The following is a 10,206-nucleotide window of genomic DNA, read 5'->3' as shown; positions in this document are numbered from 1 at the left end:
TTTAGCTTACATATAAGGAATGTTCATTAAAATGTGAATTTTTAAAAAAATCACTGTAACTAGTGTTTAAAAATCGGTATGGTGCTCTTAAAATAATTGTTCAAGAAGACGCTTTTGCACACCTCTGTAGGTGGGCAGGTGCGTAGGATATTATCCCAGTGGGGTTGTCATTCAAGTGTAAAGAAATCCTGCATACTGTCCATTCCACCAATAAACTTTTATACAATATGAAGAAGGTCGGATGACCGAAACAATGTATTAAAGTTTGTTGGTGGAATGGACAGTGTGTGGGATTTCTTTGCTCTTAAAATAATGAATTCATAGACAAAAAACCTTAGCAGGTGAGCTGAAAAAAAATCCATTTTCTTCCTCTGGGGCTAAGCCCCCCCTGTCTCTCAAACCTAGTGACGGGCCTGTTATGGCCCATCTTGTCTAAAGTTTGAACATTAACAATGAAGAAGGTCTATGCTCTGTGGCGCCCAGCATCCGACTCTTACAGTAGCCTAATAACTTGAAATGACATGAATGTCATGGAGCTGATTCTTTCATGGCCGAAACCAGTTCACAGTTGTTTTTTATTGCACATCGATGCCTAATGGCAGCTGAAGGGCAGTAGGATGTGTAGCCTTACGGGCGCATGTACGTTAGGATGCATTGCCTACACAAGCCCCTCGGTAGCACAATACCTTGAAATTACATGAATGCCACGGAGCTGATTGCTCCCTGTTACAGGCCAGGTCACTAGTTAACTCATAATACACAGTGCAGTTTTATTTAATTTTATTTATGTGTTGTATGTTGTATTGTGACCGTGTCAACACATGACCTTGACCTAACAAATGGCTGCATGTCTGTCAATATGCATGGTAACAAAGTGATTACTTTACGGTAGATCAAACAAACAGATATTGCTTTCAGTCTTTTTTTCATAATACAGGCCAGATGCCCGAGCTCTGCTTTGCCTCTGACATGTCTGCATGAATATTAAGGCCTCATTTGTCAAGGCACACTGCAACGGAAAAGACTGGTTTGCAGCTGGGATTCAGTTCCCATTGTTCACATCTAGGAGCCAGGGCTGGACTGGGGGAGAAATAGGGCCCAGGCACTTTTGGCTTAAAGGGGGGCGCCTCATAATTAGCGGTGCAGAAATGACTCACCGGTGGGCCCCATACCCTTGTGGGCCCCTATTTTCAGAGATGTTTAAAAAAATAAAAAAATAATAACATTTCTGAAAATGGGGGCCCACGAGGGTGTGGGGCCCACCGGGATTTGCCCGCTGTGCCAGATGGCCAGTCCAGCCCTGCGAGCAGCAGACGCCCCTACTGTGCGTGCTGTCAGGAAGGCTATGATTCCATCTAAACAGCCTTTAATCATGCTTCCTTTTAGCGCCTCTGCCGCAATTGGGGCACCACACACAGCAATGTCACAACACACACGGAATCGATATGTTCACGAGCGACACACAACACTATTTTTTATTATTCCCTCTCCCTGCCAGTCACTGAAGTCAAACCGCAGTTACACAGTCAGCTACGTATGTATAATTCAAACAGACATTCAAACAGTTCAGTGAGGTTCAAGCAAATTTGACAATTGAACATATTTATCACTGGAAAACTTTTTTTTCTGTGGACACTTTATAATTTGGTGTGTGTGTGTGTGTGTGTGTGTATATATATATGTGCGTGCGTGCGTGTGCGTGTGTGTGAGTGTATGCACACTGCGTGTGTGTGAGTGTGTGTGTGTCCACTGCCATGTCCTTATTTGCTCCCCTTAGCTGACTCGCGTAGGTCTTTGGTATCTTGCGGCACATAAACTGTCATTCCATCCATCCAGCCTTCAACCGTCACCTGGCAACCCAGCCGAGATCTGCCAATTAGAGTCGAGCGTTAGTGAACAGGTCTATTCTATTAGGCTATGTCTATTGAATATATACATATAAAAAATGCATTGGTTATTCAACACTTGGAGAGTGTCAAAATATCACCCGCTAAATTGTGTTTGGTCATGGAGTACTCTCGAAGTGTTGCATTAACACTGCATTTTTGCATTTTGTTTTTGCTGCAGTAATAATGTGCATGTAGTATATTACGAAGATACTGAAGAAAAAATAGAAATATGCATTTTCATAAGGGATGTAGTAAGTAGTAAGTAGTAAACCAGGTTAAAGTGACCTTGAGGTAGTGGTAAATAATCTAATAGAAGTAGGGCTGGGCGATATGGAAAAAAAACTATATCACGATATGGATGACTTTATATCACAATAACGATATATATCACGATATAGCACAATTACATACGTTTTCAGTTATTCTCTTTATTTGCTCTTTATTTTTTCATGTCGCAAAACAACCTTTCTTTAAAATGGATCTTTTTATTGTTATTTTTACCATTACATGAACTTATAGTGTGTATTGTGACAACATGGAATGTAGTTAAATGACATTCAATTGTATAAAACTGATAAAATTACTATCACGATATAAACGATAAAGGAGAAAGGTCTCGATATACACTTTTATATCACGACAACGATTTATATCATCATATTGCCCAGCCCTAAATAGAAGAGCCTGGAGTCCTCATTTTCTTAACTAAATGTCATATGTGGACTATCTATTAGCAGGCTTACCACTTCCTCTAAATTAAAGCTGGCCTCAAACTACACGACTTTAAAATCGTATCGTAACGTTTTGGGGAGTAACGTTTCACTGCTTGTTCTAAGGGGGGGGTTTCAACCTAGCCTGCTTCTCACCGATGGTGCGTGTGGGGCGGAGCTAAACACACTACCGTCTGGTAGCACTGTCATTAACATGCTCTTCTCGAGTAGAAAATAAACAGAGCATTTATTGCTTAAATATCAACAGCAGCTCGCACTGATGAGTCACAAGACAGGGGTGAATTTCTCGAAAACCAAAGTTGCTTACTATAGTAGCTACTTCGTTGCTTTCAATGCATTTTCCCATTGGCAACCACCGAAGTTGCTAACAGGCTAACAACTTCCCTTTTGAGAAACTCACCCCTGATTATAGACCAGGGGTATTCAATTAAATGTCAACGAGGGCCAGTTTTTCAAATTCCTCCTAGTAAAGGGGCCAAATATACATAGGCCTATGTATTGGTTGGCGACTATGAACGAAAAAAATATGGGACACTTCATTGAGGTGGGGGGTTTGGGTACTCCCCCAGAAATGTTTGCATTTCTTAGATGTACTTTCCTGCATTTTAACGTCGGTTTCAGCTCGATATGGAACCATACTTTTATCTCTAAATTCCGAAAAACGATTCTGTATTTCAAGGGGCTTGTGGGGGGCTAGAACCTTGCTGTCCAAGGGCCGCATCTGGCCCCAGGGCCGCCACTCGAATAGCCCTGTTATAGACTATATTGACTTCTTACAGATGAACAGAAAACGTTTTTGGAGGAATTTGTTGGTGGTGAGTTGCAATAAATGCACCATTTATTTTCTGACTTGAGAAGAGGAAGTTAACGGCAGTGCTACCAGACGGTAGTTTGTGTACACACACGTACCGTCGGTGAGAACCAGCTAGTTTCAACCAAGAATCGGGACGATAGTTGTGTAGTTTCAGCCTTAGCTTAAAGGATAGTTCCGGCGTAAAATGAAAGTTTCACCATCGCTTTCCCATGCCACATAATGTATCTAATGATGAGCCATTCCGGGCAATGCCGCGCCGTTATGGAGTTAGCTCATTTTAAGCTTTTTGGTGAAAAACGCAGCCAATGCATCACGGCGGGGCCAATTATGGCCTATTATTTTCTGATGTTTCCCCACTATAAACAACTTCAAAAACGCTACACACTTCATCACAAAGGTCTCGTCAATCAAACCGAGGCACAGAGAATGTCATCGGACCACACAGTCTTTCACTGGCCAGTGTTTTCAGAGGTGTCTCACTGTTGCAACTCTCTGACCCGGATGCAGGCTACTCAATCAGGTGGCTAGGTAGGCTAAACATGGTCCGCGGTTCTTACACCGGCTGCGACCGTAAAATGAAAAGCTGGAACCCCGACCGTTTTCACCGACTGCCACTGTCTAAACCAGCCATATTACGGGAATGGCTAATAGCATTAGAAGTGGACGAAACTGACATAAAAACCCTGAGGGATCGCTACTACCGTGTGTGGAGGGAGCATTTCGAGGATGATGGCTACAAGAAGAGTAAGGGAGATGGAACACCTAAACGAAACCGTCTAAAGAGGAATGCTGTGCCAAAAAGGCGCATGGCTATGGAGGTATGTTTGAAGAGAGAGAAACATGTGTAAATGTGTCTGGCTCATGAATCTCGACTGTCTGTGAATTTGTGAGACTGGTTGCAACACCGCGCGTCTTTGCCAGCAAGCACTCTGTTTTGGGAAGGCATAACCTACAGGTGCAGTAAATGTAGCCCACTACAGGAGATTGTCAAAACAAAGTAGCACGGGATGGCAAGTGAAATTGTGAAATTGTGCAACCTGAGGCATTCGATGTGGTTGATGTCAAGCATGCTAGAGTAGTTTCAGTGAAGTAGACTCTAATTGACGAGGGCGCGCGAGGTCAGATGGACCATTACGCAACGGAGGAGGGCTGGAGGAATTTTATAAAGTCGTACTAGAAGTGCTCTTACATATGTAAGTACACCACCAGTACCACCAGTACCACCTACAGTGGTGTGTTATTACAAAGCTGAATCCATGTTATATTACACCGTGTTGCAATTACTTTGTAAGAGTAGTCTGCCTACCTGTACTCTCCATGCAACTCTTCAAATCTGCTGCCTGCACACACGTTAGCGATCCCTCTGGGTTTTTACGTCAGTTTCGTCCACTTCTAATGCTATTAGCCATTCCCGTAATATGGCTGGTTTAGACAGTGGCAGTCGGTGAAAACGGTCGGGGTTCCAGCTTTTCATTTTACGGTCGCAGCCGGTGTAAGAACCGCGGACCATGTTTAGCCTACCTAGCCACCTGATTGAGTAGCCTGCATCCGGGTCATAGAGTTGCAACAGTGAGACACCTCTGAAAACACTGGCCAGTGAAAGACTGTGTGGTCCGATGACATTCTCTGTGCCTCGGTTTGATTGACGAGACCTTTGTGATGAAGTGTGTAGCGTTTTTGAAGTTGTTTATAGCGGGGAAACATCAGAAAATAATAGGCTTATAATTGGCCCCGCCGTGATGCATTGGCTGCGTTTTTCACCAAAAAGCTTAAAATTAGCTAACTCCATAATGGCGCGGCATTGCCCGGAATGGCTCATCATTAGATACATTATGTGGCATGGGAAAGCGATGGTGAAACTTTCATTTTACGCCGGAACTATCCTTTAACTTAAGTTTACCACTTAACTTTGTTTGTGGAATAGTACCCTGCACAGACAAACGGTATATGTTTTACGTTTTGGCGACTCCATAGGCGAGGTCTAGCATGTCCACCTCCTCGTCCACCATGGGCTCCAGGCGATCGAACACGTGGTCCTCGAACACCAGATGGCACGTGGAGCAGGCCAGGGTGCCCTCGCATGCCCCTGCAGGCACAGGCAGCACACAGCACAGCACACAAAGGAGCCATGTACTTTATAAAACCACTTCAGGTGAAGACTTTTCACTAAAATAGATCACAGAAAGTGAGCTCCCACGGTGTGGGGACATAGTCTATAGGCCCCTACTTTACAAATCAAAAGAGAAAATGGAGTACAGTAAATGATGCCATTGGTGCCAATTATGGTCTTTAACCATAGCCTTGGTAGAAAGTGGATAAGCACATTCATACAGTATAAAGATGAATTGGACAAAGAACTACATGTCTAAAAAGCCTCCTAGGTTAATTTGCTTTCCCCCCTTTGTGTTTGTGCGCTTGTGTTAGTGTGCATGTGTGCATCACTGTGTGGGTGCGGGTGCTTTCATGCAACCACGTGGTTGAATATAACCAGGAGTGAAAGTAGTTTTCATTTCTTACCAGTGCTACCCCTCCACCCGCAAACAAACAAAATAAACATATGCGCTACAGATTTATATCGCCACATAACTCTTTCGGGTCTCTCTTCATAGGACATTTGTCTCAAATGGCAGTGTATGTTCTCTACTTAAATAGCAGGCCTCACTTTTTTGAAATATGGGGTTGTGGTGGGCAGCATTAAAACCTATTATCTTATTGGTAGTGCTCACCAGCTATAAATGTGGTAACAGTTTATTTTAGGGATACATCTATTAGCACTAATACATACAATGTGCCTGTATAAGTAACTTGTAAGGCATGTAAAAAGCAAAATCAAACATTTATCCATGACGGGCATTGGAAATTAGCCTATGGCTACAAATGCTATGATACTTATCTGTTAGGTTGTTGTACAGCCTACATGATGTGTATTTGTCCCTACTCAAATAAACCATTTGTTAGGCATGTATTCGCAAATGTCTTGTTCATGCACAATAAGGGATTTATTACCGATTTAACCTTAGTAAGGACCTAGTAGGCCTTAGTGTTTGCTTAGTACATGCCTTACAAGTTACTTATGCAGGCATTAACATTGTATGTATTAGTGCTAATAGATGTATCCCTAAAATAAAGTGTTACCATAAATGTCATACTGGTGTTATGCAATTGTGCGCACCCATCTACTTGCTCCCCTGTATACACCCCCTAATTACGCACCAAAGCCACTGATGTCCAAGTTCTTGTTAATGACCACGTCCAGCAGGGTCTCGCCCTCAGACACGGTCACGCTGTTCCTCACACCGTCCTGATTGACAAAGTGCACCAATACCTTGGAGGCAGAGCTGCGGGCGATAACACATAAAACACATCAAAGACAGTAACGAGGGGCCATTTGCTCTGATAATGCTGCCTTGATGATGCTATCCGTTGCCTTGCCTGTGCGAAGTGGTGGTCAAAAATGTCCAAATTAACGATTGGTGGTTTAAGCATGGTTTGACATTTATTCAAGATAATAAAATGCAAAGGGAGTATGGGAAAAAATGTTGATGAAAAAGGTAGCCCGGTTTAAAAAGAAAAAAGGAACACACAACCAGGCTCACGTTCCATCTGTTTAATTCCTGTCTTCATTAGGGCTGGGTAAAATAATCGACTTAATCGATAATCGATCGAATCGAATCGAAATTCACATAATCGATTCACAGGGCACAAAATCGATTTTGGTTTTTTTTGTTCTTTTCCTTTTTGTTCTTTTTGTTTAATGTAGGTCTATGGAAAATACCCAGTAGGTATTAATCAATTAGGCCTAGGCCTACTTATTACAAATTAGCAATCTGTTAACACTGTCAAGCCACAGCCCTTTGACATTTTTATATAAAAATAGGTAACAACATATTTTGGGGGAAATCCTGGCACCAAGAAGGGAACGGATTGAATCGATTCAGAATGAATCGTGATTAATCGATTCAAAGCCCTAAGAATCGACATCGAATCGATACAGGAACATGGCTGCGATACCCAGCCCTAGTCTTCATTACTAAGCCCAAGTAATTATTTCTGGCCACAAGACACAAACATCAGGTGGGTGAGTGCACGTTCCTCCTGTGAATGCTACTGTGACTCATTTAGTCACTGGACAGCCCAGTGCTTCACTGGGAGCCCATTAGAATCTGAATAAAGAGTCTGCATGAATAGCAGTGCCACCCCTTATTAGTTTCAAAGAGCACACAGAGACTGTTCAAATGGCACTGCGCTCACTGAACAAGAGATTGTCACATCCTGTGTGTCTCCGAATAATTAAAGTGAGCCTCCCTTAACACAAAAAAAACTAATTTAGCACAAGACTAATAGTGTCAAGTGACGTCAACGTCAAATGAACATGCTGGATATGCTGAACACTGAACATTTGAATGCACTCAAAGGAACTTAAAGGTGCACTGTGTCATATTTGTAGCAGTTTTTAGCAGTTTTAGCCCATTCACAACTGTTACCTTTTTCTACTTAACACCACCATTGAATTCAGAGTATTCATTGTGACTTGGAAAATGTTACTTTTCGTATATGAAAAGGTGAATAATCTCCATTTTGAACATCCAGAAATAGACATTTTAGCTGCAAAACTTACTGTACTTTGGTCATACTAGTAAATAGTTAGTTAGTTTATTATTTAATAAATGTTCATGAAAAGATCAAATTTGGCAATAGGCAGCACAATTTCTATGAGCAGCATAGGTGCAATACCTGTCCACCATGCTACAGTGCATCTTTAAGTTGGGTCTGGAGGCAAAGACATTTTCATATAGTCGCCAGTTTTTTCTGTCTCAAATGGAAACGGAACTTGTCTGAAATGTCAAAGTGAAAAGGACTTAAAGTATGCCACTATTTTGGGGCTTAATACAGTTAAAATCGTTGGCCAAGGTTTATATAGGTGGTAAAGTGTCTTATTTTTCATGTAAGCCGTTGTCTTGTTTTAAGACGAGTTAAAAGAGGGAGCATGTCGCTAAGCTAGTGAAAGTCAATGGATCCGTGTAGCATGTGTCTTAAAGCAAGACAACACTTAACATGAAAAATAAGACACTTTACCACCTTTATAAACCAAAGCCAATGATTTCAACTGTATTAAGCCCCAAAATAGTGGAAAACCCCTTTAACAACTGGCTGAAGAATGTATACACCTCAATTTTCCACATTGTTAATTCAACACTCAGAGTCAATGTAGGGCTAACAGTCATCTAGTTGGTCCTACACTCTTAAGTGTTGACGTGGCACTGTAAAATCTACCGTAAATCACTATAAATCAATCTAGCTTTTTCGTCGTTGAATATATTATGCTACATCTTCTGCTCCCACTGAAATCATGCTGTTAGTTTGGGCCAATGTTATACATGGGACCAAACAAATCCAGACATGGTAGGTGTTAAATTAGCCTTTCACACACACACAAGCCATTTTCAAACCATATCCTGCTTGACTCAGTCCACTGTCTAGATGAAGATGGAAAATGTGCCCCCCCTTCTAAACTGTGGGCCAGTCCCTAGGAGAAAACAAACAAACAAACAAACAAACAAACAAACAAACAAACAAAAAACACCACCATTGGGGACTGTCAGCCCACTGGGAAAATGCCCTGTGTGCCATGATGACCAGTCCAGCCTGCTTTGGGTTACTATTCTCAGATGAATCTCATATTGACACAACACTTGTATGTTTTTTTCCCACACAACGCACCACAAAAATCTCACCTGTTGTTTTGAGATCCCACGAAGAGCTGTGAGGATCTGCTGATTTGCCTGTGCAGCACGTGTCCCAACGCTTGCTGAAGTCTCACAGGTTGAAATCGATAACCAGACAATAGATACGCTTTCCTCACAGAAAGACATGACTGCACACACACTCTTTTCAACATGCTCTCGAACGGGTGCTCCTCTGTATGTGAGTGGGTGATTTAGCAGTTTGCCTAAAAGGACACGATGACATCGGTAGTTACAAATTGGAGGCCTTGACACATTCTTTCATGGACAAGCACACAAGCTCCCACTCCCATGCACTCACGAGCTACCGACCACCATGATTGGCTTGTCTTGGCACTCACACACAGACACATACATGCACGCACACACACGCACGCACACACGCACACACACACACACACGCACACGGCAAGACCAGGCCATTTTAGTTGTATAACACATTTCACAGATGCAGTTTCTCGTCACACAGCCACACACAGCCACACGCACGCACACACGTACGCACACGCACGCACACGCACACACACACACACACACACACACACACACACACACACACACACACACACACACACACACACACACACACACAGCAAGACCAGGGAATTTTAGTTGTATAACACATTTTATACACAGATGCAGTTCAATGTGCTTCACCAAAATAAAAGTATAAGAACACAAGAAAAGAAATGGAGAAAATAAAAGCATCACATAGAGAAAAAAGGGAAAGGATGAAAGCAGAAACAACATGAAATAAAGAAAGAGAATATTTAATAATGAGAATCAAAGAAAGTTTAAACATTAAAATCAAAAGTGAATCATTTGGAATTGTTAAAAGGAACCCCAGCTATGAAGACTTTTAGTTCTTAAAAGATAATAATAAACTTCCATATAGAACAAGTAACTCTACAAAGAGGGGGTGACATTGACAGAAAATTATGCCAAAAATAACTCTTTTGGTCATATAGTACATTAGATGCACTACAACCATCAGATCTAAACAAGGATTTTTAAATCCTCCACATCCC

The 10,206-nt window shown here is 42.0% G+C and overlaps 1 protein-coding gene across 1 annotated transcript; it reads right to left on the bottom strand.

The window, feature by feature from the left end:
- Window positions 1-1,448: 1,448 nt before the first annotated feature.
- Window positions 1,449-9,520, bottom strand: fdx1b (ferredoxin 1b). Its single transcript, XM_063202416.1, has 4 exons — window positions 9,170-9,520; window positions 6,648-6,772; window positions 5,391-5,520; window positions 1,449-1,869 (listed from the first exon to the last, which is right to left on the bottom strand). Exons 1-4 carry the CDS (start codon window positions 9,331-9,333, stop codon window positions 1,761-1,763), a joined length of 528 nt encoding a protein of 175 aa, XP_063058486.1. The 5' UTR covers window positions 9,334-9,520; the 3' UTR covers window positions 1,449-1,760.
- Window positions 9,521-10,206: the final 686 nt, after the last annotated feature.

The sequence above is a fragment of the Engraulis encrasicolus genome, chromosome 7 (assembly GCF_034702125.1).
Source record: "Engraulis encrasicolus isolate BLACKSEA-1 chromosome 7, IST_EnEncr_1.0, whole genome shotgun sequence".
NCBI lineage: Eukaryota > Metazoa > Chordata > Actinopteri > Clupeiformes > Engraulidae > Engraulis > Engraulis encrasicolus.
This window is presented reverse-complemented; position numbering and strand designations above follow the sequence as displayed.